Raw genomic sequence first — 17490 nt, 5'->3', positions numbered from 1 at the left:
TTTCCCATTTTCCATATACTCCACCACTGTCACCTGGACCCACACCACTCCACCACTTGCTCTTTGTCTTCTGTCAGAGACAGTTTAACTGCAGGACTCATGTCTGAGGAGCAGGTTTTCATGTTCAGATAAGGGTTAATCGCCATATGGAGTCCTCAGAGTTGATAACAGAGCTGGGTGGAGCTGTTTATCTCCCCCACAGTTTATCCATAGCTCATGAGCCCAGTATAGCCTCGGCTCAGTTTCCTGTAAATCACGTGGGAATAATGTGAGTTAACACAACGGACTGGAGGCCCTCCCCCGGTCCTCCCTTTGCTCTCTGCAGCCTGCTGTACATGAGCACCGGCAGAAGAACCCAGCACATGAAGAAGATTTGACTCTCTGCAAGGATTGAAGTCTTTGAGCTCAGGGTTGAGATTCCTGTAAGTAAAACTTTATCACATTGATTTTTAGTCTCCTGTGCAGCTCACTGATTTTGGCTTTTCTAATAATTTGGAATATGACTCCAATCATTTTTATCTTTCTTGTGAATGCTAACATCTACATGGTCCCGTAATATCTGCTGTAGCTTTGATGTTTTCCAAGTCAATGCTTATAAATCTCTGTCAGTCTACTCTTTAAATTTCAGTCCATTAAAGTTCATATTCTACTGATCAGTCGTTTTTGATCGCTGGCCACGTTAAAGTTTTATTTTTATATTAGTTAAAAGTTGCTATCATGTTTTTATATGTCTTATGCAGCGCTACCTGCAGGTTTCGTAAGCGGTCCTGACCTGAGGCTGAGCTCTCAGATAAGAACAGCTGTAGCTGCATCCATGTGTTAAACAGGAAGTTGAGGTTGCTGTTGGTATTTAATGCAGAGAGTTGTTGCACGCTGTCTGAGAATGAGACTCCCACAGACGGGAAGTCAGATAGTTCCTCTTCTATACAGAAAACTCTGTTAAATAAAGAAAAGCTGATTAAAAGATGTAAAAAAGCACTAAAAATATCTTTGATCAATAAATAATCAGAATGAAATGAATCACTGCTGTCTGGACGGTAATTAAAGTTGCTATTTTGTGGTGGTTGGTTTGAGTGGCTGTAGATGACGTGAACATAAGATGTTTATAGTTGGTCTCCAGGGGAACACGTTTACTGGGCGGAGTCTGACAGATAAACAGGAAGCTAGCTGGTTGGCTGACTTGAGGAAACTTTGTGACACGTCCACACTGATCGTTTTACTTTAGCTGAAACAGTCTGGATGCTTCTGACTCCCAGTTTTTGTTTGATTTGGAAAACTGAAGGATCATTTGGACCCGGAAATGGATAATGATGTCATAAATAACAGGCAAACAAGGACCTATCTAATACATGTGGCATTACACCTGTATGAGTTGTGTGAACTGCATTAACTGATCAGTGAACAACAGTAATGTATATATGTATGTGGCAGGATGAATGTTATCCCTCGGTCCAACCCACTTTCAGCCTGGCGCATTAGGGGGCGCTAGTATAAATAGTGGCCATTTGAGTGTCCCTGGATCGCTTACCTGTGATCTCCTTTTTGGTCACCTGACTTCCCTTTGGTGTCGTAGAGATCATTTGCGGGTTATGCCGGGCTCACACTGTGCGATTTTTGAGTCGTGCGACCGTTTTGGCAATCGGCCCGAGTTTGTCCTTCATCGTGCGTCGTGCATCGTGTAGTGTACGTGGGGTAACGAGAAGCGATTAACACCTCACGACCAGCTCCCGATCATCAATCGCTTGGTCGGGAGGATTTCAAACCTGTTTGAAATCCTCGCGACCGTCGTGAGGGTGTCACTGCAGCTTCTCACACTGCGCACGCGCAAACACAAATGTCAGCGAAAAAGACGGCGCAGCACGGCAGTGCAGCGTGTGATCTGGACACAAGCGATGGAGGCACAACTTGTAGAACTTTGGAAAGCTCACCCGAGCCTTTTCGATGTGGCCTCACAAAATTATCACGACCACAACAACCGTGAAAATAGTTGGATCTACACTGCTGCTCAATCACAGCTGCCTGATCAGTGTTTTTCATAAAGTTGATGGTGGTGGTGTGAGTCTGTGTGAGTGAAAGACAGCGAGGGAGAGCAAGCGGCAGAATTTCTGTTATAACCTTCATTTTATGAACGCACAGTGTGAGCACTCAGGTCGCATCAGAGCATCGGGCCGTATAGTGTGAGACCCTGCATCGTGACCTATGAACTTCTAACCCCTACGAGTCAATCGTACAGTTTGAGCAGGAGCTGAATCACGCGACTGAAATAATCGCACAGTGTGAGCCCGGCATTACTCTTCAGAAGCCTCCATCGCGGCTGGTAGGTGTTTACTCATTGTAGAGTGTGTGTGTACATTACCTTACTTGGTGGTAAACGGCTATTGTTTGTAGGTCGTAGCTGTAGAAGCCTCCTCTGAGCCATTCTGCTCACCTTCTATGACACGGCTTACTCGGTACGTAATCAACTTTTGTTACGCTCTCTGCCTTCTATTCTTCTTTTATAGTAATTATTTATTATGCTTTGCAGGAAGTGTGGGCCTGAGTTTTGCGCCAAGGTACGTGAACTGAAGTGCTGCTGTTTTGCTTTGTTTTGCTTGGTTTTGCTTTGCTTTGCTGTGCTTTTACCGTCTGTTCCCGTTGCGAGATTTCTTTCCCTGCTGCTGCCAGCTTTTACAGTGGACGTCGGCGTGGACAACGGCCATATGCATGCCGGTTATCGGAGTCAGCTGGCGTGCATATTGATTGACCGTTAACTTGTAGTCGTGTAGATGGCAAGTTGGAGCAATACGGCGATTCCGTTTGCTCCATATTTTAGAGTTTTATCCAGATTGTATGTTGTTTTCCTGTTGTTTGATTTGTAGTTTGGATTTTTGTTACGCCACTGGTGGGAGGCCCTTTTTCTAGCTGTAGATCACCAGTGTGGTCCTGCAGTTGGGTTATCCCCCAGCGCTACACATTAGTTTGTTGTGATATATTAAAATTTTTTTTGTTTCTTTTATTCAGATGCGGAGCGCCGACGTGGAGGAGGGTGCCTTGGTGGTGGGATCCTTTGCGTGTACACACCTGCCTTGTTTAGTTTATTAGTGTGAGTGTGTGTGTGTGTGATTGTGTGCTGCACTTGTGTCTTGGTGTGTTTTCTTTTTTTAGTTTGTGGCATCCCTGCCCCTCCACTGGTAAGCCTCAGCTCTGAATACCTTTTTAAGCATATTTGTACATGGATATTTATGATTGTGCTTTTATATGGTGTTTTAATTATTAATAAATTGTCAACTTGTTTATCATTGAACCTCGTCTCTGTACTGAGTATAGCGAACCTAAGTGCCTTTTTGGTGATTCAGTGTTACTTCCAGTATTCTCTGGATGAAATTCCCAGGGTGGCGTTGTCTTTTTAAAACTGTCAAGATTATTTACTTTATTTCCACCTCGTGCTGCCACATGTGTATATACCAACTGTTCGGGTAACAAAAACAAAATCTCTGCAACTCTCCGTGTGGTCAACAACAGACAGACATTATGCCCTATCATGGACTAAACCAATCAGAGATAGTCAGGGGCGGGACCTCTCTGATTGGCCGTGGTCCAGGTGAAAGTGCAGGTGGATAGAGGGAGGTGAGTAGCTTGAATGAAGCGATATCAATTCATTAAATCCTGAATCGACTTTTAAATATAACTGTGTTTTGCCAGAAACGCCAGATTCTCAGATTAAAGCTCACAAAACTATTTCAACAACCACCAAACAGTAAATGAGAGCAGGCACACGGACTCCACACAAAGACATAAACACAGACCCGACGCATCAGAATCAGCTTTGTCTTTCTCGGCTTTCTCACCCCACGGCCCGAACACGGACACGCTGTCGGAGCTCACCGATTCTGATGCGTCGGGTCCGCGCTGTGTTTACGTCTTTTTGCGCTGATTCTGAGCTGCAGGTTTTGTCTCTCGCCAACCAAAGTTTACTGACCAGCAGCAAAAGAAGATCCAAACTGCGCTTCACATGTGATCAATGTCGTCATGAATTCCCTCTGAGTTTTGCTGTTTTGCTTCCACCACGATAAAAATCCCACTTCATGCACGTCTGTCTGTCTGTCGTCTCAAATCTCTGTTTTCTGCATTATTCATTGGCTTATTACCCACCAGTCTACCGTTGTTTACAGCGCTGTCGGCCGCTGGCTTTTTCTTTTTCTCACTTAAATGACCTCGGACAAGAGAGCCTAATTTTTGCTGTTCAATACTGAAGAAATTTAAACTTTTTAAAATTATGCGAAATTGCAGAATATTTTTAAGTTTATCTGCTATAAAAAGTCAGGCCAGGAAAATCTGCTTCATGTTTTTCTGTTTTATTCTCAGTTACTTTGACACAAAGGCATCTGCTGTGATGTTCACGCCTCTGAAGTCTCACATGTGTCAGTGCTGATCAGTGGCGGTCCTAGCCCCCCCAGCCAGCCAGAGAATCCCCCGCCGCCCCGCCCTCTCCTCCCTGTGCCGCAAGCAGCAGGCGCACCTCTCAAACGGAGGCGCCCTTACTCCCAGCAAATGGGCGATAGAAAACCGATCGGTGCCTATGACATTCCCAATATGCGCTGGCATGACGTCGGGGCAGCATGAGTACGAGCAATTTTTATTTATTTTATTTTTTTGGCTGATGCCCGTGATGCCGCCCCCCACCACGATGCCGCCCCGGGCAACCGCCCGTGTCGCCCGTATCAAAAACCGCTACTGGTGCTGATAAATGATCAGAATTATAATATTTCTGAATATCTGAGGCAAAATTGAATCGAATCCGGACTTTGTGAATCGAATCAAATAGATTATAGAAATCAGAGATGATACCCAGCCCTAGTGAGCAGCCTAGGCCTGACAGAAGTGGATGTAGCTGTGGGTAATAAGAAAAGATGAAAAGAACTATTGATAACATTTTTGTTAAGTTAAGGCCTGATCTGTCTGAAATTCATAGCCAGCTCTGACACAGAGCCATCAATCTCTGAATGCTGAAAAAGCAGCAGTGTATCCAGAAACACATTATATGCTGCGATAAATGCCCAAGTGTCCCCTCCCCCCCGCTGCCTTTCAGCAGCATATTCATTTACCTGTTACTACCACACACCAGTCGTTGGTACTTCCTGGCTTGTGTAGCCACGAGGTAACAAAAGCTCAACACTGCCCCCTAGCATCCTGGAGCACTTCTGTTGTGTTTTGTACGTGTTTTGTCTCTAGGGGCCACCGTAAATATACTTTTATTTATTTACTCCACATAAAATGTAATAAATAAATCATATAATACAAAAACCAACTACTCACAGTTCAACTTTTAACTATTTAAATTTTCAGCTTTTTCCTTTTAAACAAATTTAAAGTGAAACAATACAAAGCACAGCAAACCACAACAATTAAATATAAATTAAAATATGAAAACAAAAAGCAGATGCACATTCTCTGTCATATGGGCCTGCATTAATAAACTTTCTGAATCCTTTCCAGTCATTTTTCTTTCTCTCTTTTCCCCCAATCGTTTCCCCCAAACTCTAACGATTTGGGGGAAAAGAGAGATTTTTCAATCATCACCACCTGTTTGACTCATGATTTTCCCGTTTGTTTGTTTGAAGATTAAAATTAAAATAAATAAAAATCAATGATCATCCTTTAAAACATATATCCACTGGGAGCCACAACAGACTTTGACCATAAAATCCTTTCAACGTAACGGCACTTTAATTGTCCATTTGAACATCATCCAAGCAGCATAATTAATAAGACGAAGCGCAGACATCAATCCAAGAGCGAAGCCAAAAACGTTGCACATTTAACTAACATTCATTCCATTCAATGTCTCCTCTTGAAACATGTCAGCGTTAATGCAGTGTGGCTTCCTTTTCCACAACCAGACATGCACAGAGTCTTACCTGCGCTCCTCAGAATTGCGTCAGGTGTGTCAGGGCTGCTGGCTCACACATTCAGATGCGCTGCACTTACTTTCAGCGTCTTTCAGGTTCCTTGATCTGATTTCTTTGATCCTGCTTGCGGCTTGCTTTTCTAGAGTGCCGTTTTTTGTTGACTAAAGATGTAGCGACTTCCACAGTCGCTAGAGGCCGGGGATGGAGCCTGCCTATTTGCCTGACATCCTGTCAACTTTACGCAATAATGCGAGAGGTAGAATTGCTTGCTTGTTTATTAAAGTGCTTTGAGAGTTTACAGAGTAACGTGATCGGCTCCTGATTCAAACTCTTAAACATCACAGGCTCTAATGCAACAAGGGGAAACTCGTCGTGCAGCAGTCAACAAAAACTACGGCTACCCAGCCCTCCTCTCTGTCAAAATCAAAACCAGTGAATGACAGACTGACAACGCCCTCTTAGTGTGACCGCTAGCACCCACGTGACTCCCATTACACATCACCATAGCAACCAAACAAATGAAAACCTAGTGATCATCAAAATTCAATACATTTAGATATGGCTCCTACATTGGAGACCCTTTCTTGGATGTCCGCCACTGTGATGGTTACTGGACCCTGATCAGGGAGGTTGCTGTGGTCTGCTGTCAGATCCACTAGCCACTGAGCATTGCCGTTATGGGTTGCGCCTTCTCCCATATGGTTTTTCAGTATTGCTCCGTCTCCAGCCTTGGTGGTGCCGTTCTCATATTGTTCCCTTGCCACTGAGAGTACACCTTGGCTGGTTTTGTGGACAACAGCTGGTTTATTCTCCTGCCTTCTATCTCTCTGGTGTACCTCTTCAAGCGGCTGACCAAGGCTGTGAGTCTTTGCTTGGCAGTTTCCAAGGCCTCAGGTATGGACAGCTTGCTGTGCTTCTTAGGCACCTTCTTCATCACACCTTTCTGCAACTCTAATAGTTGGCTAACCTCCCTCCGTGCTACCTTGATCTTAGCCTCTAGCCTCCTTCTCCATGGAGGGTACTGCCCCTTGTGGCTGTTCAACTTGTAGCCAAGCATCTCACTGATCACTGCTGCTGTAGTGTAGATCAGCTTGTTAGTCTCGGTAATGGTGGCTGTAGGTATCGTCCGTAGTGCTGCATTAACATCATCTAGCAGACCTTCTGAGGGTACTTCACGTAATCTTGGTAACCGGCTACGGGGATCCAGGTTTCAAGCTTGGCCATGATCCTATCGTTCAGGTCAGTTCCTCTCGCACTCAGTGATCCTTCTTCTATTGTACTTGGGGCTTGGTAGCCAATCTCGGGTGGGGGTGATGATGTCTCCCCCCTGACCTGGCATCCTGACTCCCTGTTGCTGTAGCATGTGTGTGGTACCTTGTCAGTCTCTAGCTGTGAGAGCAGTCCCTTCTTCCGAATGTTGGAACACTGAGCTACTAGTTGTTTTGCCGTCAATGTGGATGTTGGGTATCGAAGCATCCATAGGTCCCTCATCCTATTCACGTAACCCTTTCCACCAGGGTTACTGGCGTAGTAACATTCCAACAACGCCCTGTTTTCGTCTCTTGCCCACTGCTGCCTTCTTGTTCCAGTGGCCCACTTCTCATCAGGGTGCCCTGGTTCCTCAACACGTGACGTGGACCTTGTTGATCCGGGCGACGTCCGAGCCGGCATGACTTCATATTTCTCTGTCTCATTCATGTCTGCGGTAGGCTTGCTTACTATGGGGGGTCTAGCCTTAGGACCCTTATTGGATATAGACGCCCCAGTTGGGAATCCCGCTCCAAAGGCGTGTAGTCTTTCAAATTTTGCATGGTTGGATCTTAACAAGGCTCCAAGTAGAGCTTCAACATGCAACAAGAAGAAGTGGGAGTGAGAAAAAATATTTTTTGAGTATGCAATTTGTTGAAAACAGCACTTAAACTGAAACAGGCTGTTTTACAGCAAATCAAAAGTTTAGGACCACATGCCTTTAAAAGACCAAATCTGTGCAAAAATGTGGATTCATTGTCCTTTTCTGTCAGGTAGTCACACTGTCAGGACTTTCTGATGGCAAAGGCAAAAAAAAACTTTCTTTTTGAGCTTGGTTGGGTTGTTAAACTGCATAAGCAGGGTCTCTCACAGCACGCCATCGCTGCTGAGGTGGACACAGTAAGACAGTCATTCGGAGTTTCTTAAATGATCTCTTAAATGGTTATGGAACAAAAAAGTATATACATATACGCACACACACACACGTGTCCAGATGAACAGAATCAACCTTTTGGGATTTACTTACCTGGATGATTAAGACAATCTCACTGCATATTAAAGATCAAAGTATCCACTTGAGGCCCACAACTGCAGTTACACAACTGTAAGTGTCTGCATTTAGAACTAATGCCATGTATTCTGTTAGAGAGTAAAAGTACAGCCCTGAAAGTAACTGTCAGTCTGTCAGTACTGTTGGACTGTTGGGGTTGTTCCAAACATCCACACTCTGGACACAAACCTGATTAGGGACATTAATGTGGTCACAGCTTTTCTCTCAGCACCCAGTCATCTCCACAATAACAGTAAACCTCCTTCTGACCTTCTCTAAACTCTTTCTCTTTCATTTGTCTTATAGAGCTTGAACCATGTGGAACTTCTATACGATACATAATGAGACCCCCTACACATTTCACTACTGTAGTAAGGGGAGAGAGGTAAGTCTACAAATCCAAATTATAAGTTTCACCCTTGTGTGTGGTCATTCATCCTAGTCCCTCCCCCTCTCTTTCCTTCAGGGTGTGCATACAGTGCGTGGCAACAGCACAGGAGAGTACCTGCATGCATTACCACCATTTTGGGGGCTCTCCTTTAGATATGGAGATCACTCAGAAAGTGACCTCACTGGTGCAGGTGGTGGCGCTTCGTACACCATAAGAGAGAGTAAAGACCACAAGGAATTTGAACTGGTCCACAACATGTTAGGTAGTGTTGTTGACCGTTGTCCTAACTTTGGTAAGTATCAGTCAGTGGTCAGTTAATAAGACCAGAGTTCACACACCAGAAAGAAATCAGAAAGTTAACAAAAACCTGGAGTGACTGACTACGTCACTCTGGATACTGTAGCTCCTGTGAACAATAGAGCCTCAAATCAGAAGTATTTGGCTCTGTGGTATAATTCTCAAAAACTTACCTTAAAGCAGATAACTCATAAGCTGGAGAGAAAATGGTGTGTCACAAATTTAGAAGATCATCATTTAGCCTGGAGAAATAGTTTGCTGCTACATTTCCTCTTCACAGTCACCCAACCAGCCTGATTTCCCTGCTGCTCAGGAGGACCTGGTGTGGGACAGCTAATCAGGGCTAAGCTGCTTTGGCCCACACCTGCTACAGACTCCTGGCCAGTTTTAGGCTTAATTTCAATGGTTTGTTCTGCAAACCTATGAACAAGCTATATTTATTACTACTTTATACTTTATATAAGTACTATTATCCCCAAAATAGGCCAAGCAATAACTAAACACTTGACACACTGAACAGGAAAGTACCAGTGAAGAAAGTACAAAAACACAGGCCACACTACTAATGACACAATATGTGAACACTGAATAAAATTTGCAGCTGATTGAAGAGGAAGTGTGCCCTGATAAATCATACATAGCAACTTATTTCATACTGTAACCTAAGTAAGTGTTTGAAATTAACTGGGCTACACAGATGACGCTGCACAAACCACCGGTGTGTACCAGGAACAGGAAGTGATACAGTATTCCAGTGAGAGCCAATACCAAGCTCTTTGCAGTGTAACATGGTTTCATGTCAGAAGCTTTTAACAAATTAAAAACAAATTTAATTACTCTAAGCATGCATTAATTTCTCTACAGGCAGAATTGATGAAGAGAAACGAGAGTGTGAGAAACGCCAACAAGAGGAGCGATGCAGGAAACAAGAAGAAGAGAAAAGGCGTCAGGCAGAGCTTGAGCGACAGAGGAAGATCCAAGAACAGATGGAAAAGGAGAACGAAACATTAAGAAAAAAGCTCAATGAAGCACACAACAGGCTTCAGGAGGAGGAAAACCTCAAAACCTGGGAGCACCGTCAGCAGCACTCTCAAGTTCTACACCAGCTCTTGGAAGATATAGCACATCACATAGAGAGAGATGAGGTAGGGTCCGGCCTTAGGTAATAACAGCTACAGGCATCTGGGAAAGGATAGCAAAGAGGCTCTGGGTCCTTTTAAATGTCTAACATTTAAGTCATCGTAACCCTCACTATGTCCCAACCCTATATTTTGGAAGATGACAAATTTCTCTTTTTTGGGAAAAAAAAAACCTGTAAGTTGCTACTCCTGAAGCTCCTCATAGCAGAACATCCATCACAGTTCTGAACAGATGTTTGCTGTCCTAGATACCCAAAACATTCATAATAATTAAAACATTATGGTCAGGTGAGGATTACATTATTTGACCCTGCATACAGTTTTCTGCTGCTGATACTATTACACTCGTGTCTTTGTTCCTCTTTAATACAGGTCACTGATGTTAATGAGAAGTTTGAAAAACTTCTATCAAAGTATGACATCAGAGAGGATGAACATTTACACATCCAGCTGGAAGACAGGATGAAGACTCTCCAAAATAAGCTGACATTACAATATTTTAATGAGCACCCCCACTTCGTCCCCACTTCATTACTGTGGGCTTTGGATCAGACTACTGGATATGTGCTGCTGTCTCTGACTGAGAGGTTCAACATCCTGGAGGCAGTGCTGAAGGTGACCTTAGAGGGTGACCCTGATTTTGAAGATCTCCTCCAAAATGGACAAGACAAGAAGACAGAGTTCCTCCTCAGTTTGCAGGAACAGCTACATGCTGAAAATCCAACACTGGCCCAACAGGTGTTAGCAAATGTTCTGGATCTGTCCTCAAAGCTACCCCGATCAGGTAAGGACATTGTCAGTCAAATAGTCTTCAACAACATCTGGGCACCAAAAGACATCAAGCTTTTCCTTGGAAAGACCTTAAGCATGGATCAGAAAACAGTCACAAAAATCCTCCACAAAGCGTGCACGTACGGGCTGAGCTGTGACGACGCTCTCTCTGCCCTGAATGAAGACGATCCTGCAGAGTACATCCAACATTGTGTGGACAAAGCTGAGCGAGACAAAGATGCTTACACACTTTTGGCTGAAATAGAAAACAAAAACTTTCCAAAGTGTGTCCCGTCACTCCTGCGAGAAGTCCTGACATATATTGAAGAAGAGCTACCCAAATATGGAAGTGTGCCCATTAACAGGGAGATGATTGAAGACTGTAAAAAGATAATAACTGCTCTTGATTTTGACGATCCTAAGATTGATGCTCTGAAGAAAGTCCTGATCATCGTATCCAGAGCTGTAAAGGAATGCACCGCCTTTACCACTCAAAGCGGTGAACATGTTCAGGGCTACTTCCCAAGACCCAGTCAGCTGGCCTCACTGCTGCTACTCCTGCTGCCACAGTCTAAGGATAAGAAAGGTTGTCTGTTGGAAATCAGCACTGGAGAGGGCAAAACTTGTATTTTAGCCATGTTTGCTACAATACAGGCCACCCGAGGCATAAAGGTGGACATTGTGACAAGCTCTCCTCTGTTAGCAAGTCGTGATCAGGATAAGTGGAGAAAATTATATGATGTGTTTGGTATTACATCCTCCACGGTGCCTCCAACACACATTGATAGCTGCTCTTTTAAAGATCATGACAAGCTGCTTGAGGATGCATACAGCCAGCAGGTCGTTTATGGTACAGTTGGTACGTTTGCAGCAGATACACTGAGGCAAGAGTTTGAGAAGAAGACTACCCGAGGTCCGAGGAGGTTTGAGTGTGTGGTAGCAGATGAGGTGGACTACATGACATTGGACAGTGGTGTCCAGGTCACGTTCCTGTCACACCAAGCCGGCAGCCTAAGGCACATGGAACAAGTCCTGGCAAGCATCTGGGCCATGATGTCGTCCTGCAAGCCAATAGAAATGTTTGAAACGGGGGAGATCAGGTGGGGAACCAGGATCCAGCACTTCCACAAGGCTGTAATGCAAGCAGTGGTTGGCTCAGAATCAGAAGATGTTTCAGCTGCTGACATACTTGTTCTTGGTGCCCAGCTGGGGTTTTATTCACAGGAGGATGTGGATGAAGTAAATAAAGCAGATGGTCAGACACAAACAGAGACTGACAGCTTTAAGGATGCCAGGTGGAAAGCTACTGAGAAAATCATGGCCAACATTGGACCAGAAGAACAGTGTGAGCTGCTGAGACAAGTTCAGACAAAAATAGAAAACGGTGTATCTGTAAATTGTTACTCACTAATGAACAACAAAGCCAAACTTTACAGGAAGGACAGCTCTCATGGAGACCCTGATGTCAGCCTGCTTCTCCTGGAGAATGGCTGTGCCTGTGAAATCATGTCCGAGGAATCCATCATCCAAGGAGCTGTGGACAAATTAAAATCAACAATTAAATATTCTGATGAGTGTTCAGTGAAGTCATTGGATGAGTGTAAGGGATTTATTGTGATCCCCTCTTTTTTGAAAACATACATTGAGAATCAGTTACCAGTTTTTGCCGAGAACGCCTTAAAAGCCATCAGAATGACTCAGGGAAGAGAGTACATGATTGAGAAAGCACCTGAAGCTGACGCAGGTGGTTTCAGTGATGCTGACAGTCATCAGTATGATGCCATAATTCCTGTGGACTTTGAGGCCAGTGGGGTGTTGGAGAAAAACAAGCGATGGGGTGACGGCCTACAACAGTTTCTGGAGATGAAGCACCAGCTGGCCATTTCACAGCTGTCCAATGTAACAAATTACATGTCAAATGTCCATTTCTTTAAAAGGTACCTCAATGGAAAAGGCATTTTTGGTGTTTCTGGGACATTAGGGGGGCAAGCTGAGAAAGTATTTCTAGAACGGCATTACAAAACAGCAAGCTATGTCATTCCAGCTCACCGCCATAAAAAGCTTGTTGAGTTGCCAGCAGTTCAGGTGAGTGGAGGCAACACTCAGTGGATCCAGGTGATCTGTGAAACTGCACAGAGAGCTGCAGACAGAGGCCAAGTTGTTCTTATCATTTGTGAAGATGTTAAAACTGCAGATGAGCTGAAGACAAACATGCATGTTCCAGAAAGGCAAGCCAATGAGATCACCATGTACACAATCAGCGAGAAGCACAACATCGAGAAACAGAACTTTAGCCGGGGAAACATTATCATTGCTACAAGCCTCGGTGGCCGTGGGACAGACATACACGTTCAGCAGGACGTAAACGAGTGTGGAGGTCTCTTTGTGCTCCTCACATACTTTCCTAGAAGTCACCGTGTGGAGCGACAGGTCTTTGGACGCACCGCCCGAAAAGGAAACCCAGGGATGGTTCAGATGGTTCTCAACCAGGGCCATCTTGCACAAGCCTACCGAGGCCATTCAATCGAAACCATGAGACAGCTCAGAGAGGAGTATGAGCTCAGACATTTAAACAGTATGGAGAAAAATGAACTCTGTGAAATTGACATGAAGGAAACTCTGTTCTTCGGTTTCTGTCAGTTTCTCTGTAACTTTGACAAGAATTACACGGTGGAAGAAATGAGTGACCTGTCCAAGATGAAGCTGAAGGATGTTCCTGAATATTTTAAGATCCATCAAAACAAGTTCGACTATCAGACTGCACTGAATGCTTTGAAAGAATCATGGGCTTTGTGGCTCATCCTTCATGAAGAGCACATCAGCAGACATGACAATATCAGCAAGCTGAGAGAAGACCTCACCAAAGACTTGAAGAAGACTGGTGACTTCCTCCTGCAGGGGACTAGCTATAATTTCTATGATTACATCAAACAGGCAGCAAGCAGAACTGACCTGCACTGCATGAACAAAACTAAATGTGACTTTGGAGCAAAGACTTACTGGCAGAGAGCTGCAGAGTGTGATCATTTCTACAGTGCTGTGGCACTTTATAATCAAGCTTACATCACACTCAACCTCAGAAAAGGAGACTACATAGCTGAGGCAAAGGAATTATTGGAGGAAGCACAGTCTGCAGTGGATGTCTATCTCTCAGAATCAACAAATACGATGATGTTTTGTAATTTTTCAGTGACGAGTGGCTTTGTTCCACACCACACATACAGCAACCTCCAGATCCAAATGCAAGCCAGGATGACTATCTTCAAATCTTGGAAAAGATACATTGAAAGTGCCCTGACAACTCTGACACAGCTCGATGGCAGCAAAGGTGATGCAGAAGTAGAGGATTCCAGTGTGTACCATCTTTCCAAAGATAAAGATTTAATCACCACCAATGAGCTGATGATGCTCTGTGAGAACAGCCTTAGCACAGTCTTTGAGGTTAAAAAGAAGCCCGAGTTCTGCTATGATGCCCTTGCTTGTTTTGTTCTCGGTGCCCTTCAAGTTGCAGCAGGTGTTCTTGTTTGTGCTCTGTCATGTGGTGGTGCCAGTCAGTTTGGACTTGGACTGATCTGTGAGGGGGTATCTGACATGATTCAAGGGATCAAAGGAATGATACAAGGAGGCTTTGACTGGGCTGAATGGGCCATCAGCATTGGGTTGTCTCTGATCTCTGGTGGATTCAGCCGACTAAAGAAAGCTGCAAGTGCAGTGCGTAGTGGCACAAAAGGTCTGATCGCAGGAGCAAAGACTAGTTCCTACACAGTAAAACAGTGTTTCCTGAAGGCAGGAAAGTATGCAGTTCAGGAACTGGGGAAGCAAGGATGCCTCAGTGCTCTGAGTTATACTGCTAAGAAGGCAATTAATGCTTTTTTCCAAAAAGTTCTGAGGAGAGTCTTTGAGGAAAAGGTGCTTTCACTCATAAAAGCCAACCATGACCTGGATGAAGTTCTCACAAGCTTCATTTGCTCAGGAATACCAAAGAATATCCTGGAGAATGGGTCCAGTGAATTCAGAATTCACAAAGAGTGTGAGAAAGAAATGCTTCAGTCAGTGGATCTGATAACAAGAGAAGTGATTCCTGACCTGATGATGAATTGTACCATGGTTCTTAAGGCTCTTGATGGACTTTCAGCGGTCTGTGGTGCTGTAACACAACACATAAAGAGCAAAAAAGGGTCCGATCGAATAGAAAATATTCTAATGGGTTTGGAAGCAGCTAAATATGCCACAGTCTTTGTACAAATATGGAATTCGATACCAACAGAGAAAGTCATTAACAACACTTTTGTTCCTAAGCTCTTGCAAAGCATGGAAAAACTACCTCAAGAAAGGAATGACCAGGATGAAAGGCACAGTTTATCAGATGTGAAACACTTTAAAGATGAACTCATCAACATGATTGCAGAAAGTGTTTCAAACTCTTATGTTGAGGCCTGTTCCAGGCATATGACCTCCATCATGAGCAAAATGTGCATAAGTGAAATAAACCATGCTGTTGGTGGTGCTGTTAGCAACATACTTGGCAGGGCTGACACCCAAAGTTTCTTTAACAACCAGGAGTATAAGTACAACATGAAAAAGGTCATCCAGTGTCCACGTGAGTCCCTGTCAGAGTCTGACAAGAAAGACTTGGAGTGCTACATAGAGGACATTTCTGATGTTAACCGCCCTGCTACAGCTTTGGACATCCATGTCCTCACTCAGAGTGATGCTCTGGAAGGCAAAGGAATCAAACTGGTTATGGTGGACAAAGATGGAAAGAAGCTTTCAGAAGACTATTTTCCTGGGAAGGAGGACTCCGCAGGCGATATAGTCCTCCAACTGAAGAAGGAGCCAGAAAATCCAACAGAGTGAGTGACACATACATATTTGATATTGCGCCTCTCATTTAAATAAGTCAAAACAATATTTTTTTTAATTGACCAACTCATATTGGCCAGAAAGTTAATTTTGACCTGTTTTGCAAGGGTAACCCTCCCCATCCCAATTTCCAGACTTTGGTTTTGATACTGTGGGGTTCTTCTTCGCTGAGAGAAGTTCAGGAGACAGTCTAGCAGTTTACTCTCTTTTATTATCAGGCAGTTAAAATTGGGCTTGCACAGCTGTGGACTTCTCAGTGTCAGGCAGTCTGTACATGGAGAAGTGAAGTACAATTCATAATTCAAAGTATATATTAGACACATGGAAACAGGAAATAATTGTGATTGCCTATTGATGGGGAGATGTCGTGGTTTAGGCTCAGCACTCCCTGATTTGTTATTCTCGGGGTCCTTCCTCATGGCAGCGGTCATTAACCTCCAGTCAGGGATCTTGTCCTGTGTGAGAAAACTCCCTACCTCACAGTTTTTACCAGGGATGTTTTATTTCCATGCTGATGTCCGCCTTAAAGGAACACTATTAAGTGTTTATTTCTTGTTCACTGGAACGCCCTGTTATCATACAAGCAGCCCTTCCTGTCTGTGTTCTGTGAGCAGGTAGCAATTTGCCGTCAACACTCAACTCTGTTTGTGCCTCTTAGTTAACCCTTCACACCGTGGGGTTAGTGCTCGTATCCTTCTAATGAGGAGTATATCAACCCTATTATGATCACACACTGCAATCAATGTTGAAAAGAAACTTTATCTAAAAACTTAACAATAATTATTCTCCTGTCTGATAATCAGGGGACAAACAAACTAACAAACTGTTTTCCCCAAACTTGTGTAGTTGTTTAGTCTGAGGGCAAATCAGAAACCCACTGAACAGCTAGAACTGACACCAGTCATGGTGAATAATAACATAGAGCTGGCATCCTGACATCCTGTGGTCCCACTATAATGACTTGTCCTGTGTTGGTTTGCTGGCTGTGAACTGGTAAGGACTCAGTTATTTTCCTGTACCCTCCCAGTTTTTATTTTTTTCTGGCATTCTCGTATCACTTCCTGTTCCTAACACAGTGCACAGTAGTGTTGTCACGATCTGAGGGGACAGACCGTGCGGTGGTGTGTGTGGTGGACCCAGGTGCGAACACACAAGAGTAGGCTGGAGTAAACTTAACTGAAAGCGAGCCTTTATTGTGGCTGATGACAGGTCTCACAACAAAGCAGAAACAGCGTGACTAACAGAACCTAAACTAAACTGGGAAACAGATACTGATAAACTAAGGAGACTCAGAAAACCATGGCGATGATTGTACAGACTGGCTGCGAGAACATGGAGGCTGGGAACACAGACGACGCGACACTGAACACAGCAAGACTGAGGACTAAATACACACATGAGGCGATCAGGGGAAGTGGAGACACATGAGAACACAGCTGACTAGAATGGAACATAATGACAATACAGGGGAGTGTAACACTAACTACAATGAACAAAGAACACCAGACTCTTCCAAAATAAAACAGGAAACACGCAGACATAGACATGGAAATGAAACATGGCATGAACTTAACATAACTGCATAGACATGAAACGTAGACGCAGAACCAGGGAGACTGAGTACAGGGGAAGATGGCAGAAATGACTACAAGAACTTGACAACATAAGACACACGGACATAACACACATGAAGGGCAAGAGAAACTAAACACAAGGGTAATCGAATTACAAATGAGCTGGGATAACTTAATGAACCTAAACAAACAATAAACATCCAAATAAACTAAAACTCAAAACACTGGGTCACATGACCCAGGACCATGACAGTGTTTTGTTAACATG

General features: G+C 44.0%; 1 protein-coding gene across 7 annotated transcripts in view; it reads left to right on the top strand.

Moving 5' to 3' along the window:
- The first annotated feature begins 215 nt into the window (after positions 1-215).
- The window catches only part of LOC102075614 (uncharacterized), a 30725-nt gene continuing 13450 nt past the window's right edge, over positions 216-17490 (top strand). The window contains exons 1-8 of one of the 7 annotated variants that reach the window (XM_025910788.1): positions 216-422; positions 2389-2450; positions 2525-2552; positions 3001-3170; positions 8494-8572; positions 8654-8870; positions 9740-10020; positions 10387-15638. In XM_025910788.1, coding sequence (XP_025766573.1) covers positions 8504-8572; positions 8654-8870; positions 9740-10020; positions 10387-15638 — 5819 coding nt within the window. In that variant the 5' untranslated portion in view covers positions 216-422; positions 2389-2450; positions 2525-2552; positions 3001-3170; positions 8494-8503. Of the gene's footprint in view, positions 423-2180; positions 2318-2388; positions 2451-2524; positions 2553-3000; positions 3171-8450; positions 8573-8653; positions 8871-9739; positions 10021-10386; positions 15639-17490 lie in introns of those variants that run through there. The other 6 variants (XM_025910787.1, XM_019363582.2, XM_019363583.2 and 3 more) reach the window with 6 other exon arrangements.

This window comes from Oreochromis niloticus, linkage group LG10 (assembly GCF_001858045.2).
Source record: "Oreochromis niloticus isolate F11D_XX linkage group LG10, O_niloticus_UMD_NMBU, whole genome shotgun sequence".
NCBI lineage: Eukaryota > Metazoa > Chordata > Actinopteri > Cichliformes > Cichlidae > Oreochromis > Oreochromis niloticus.
This window is presented reverse-complemented; position numbering and strand designations above follow the sequence as displayed.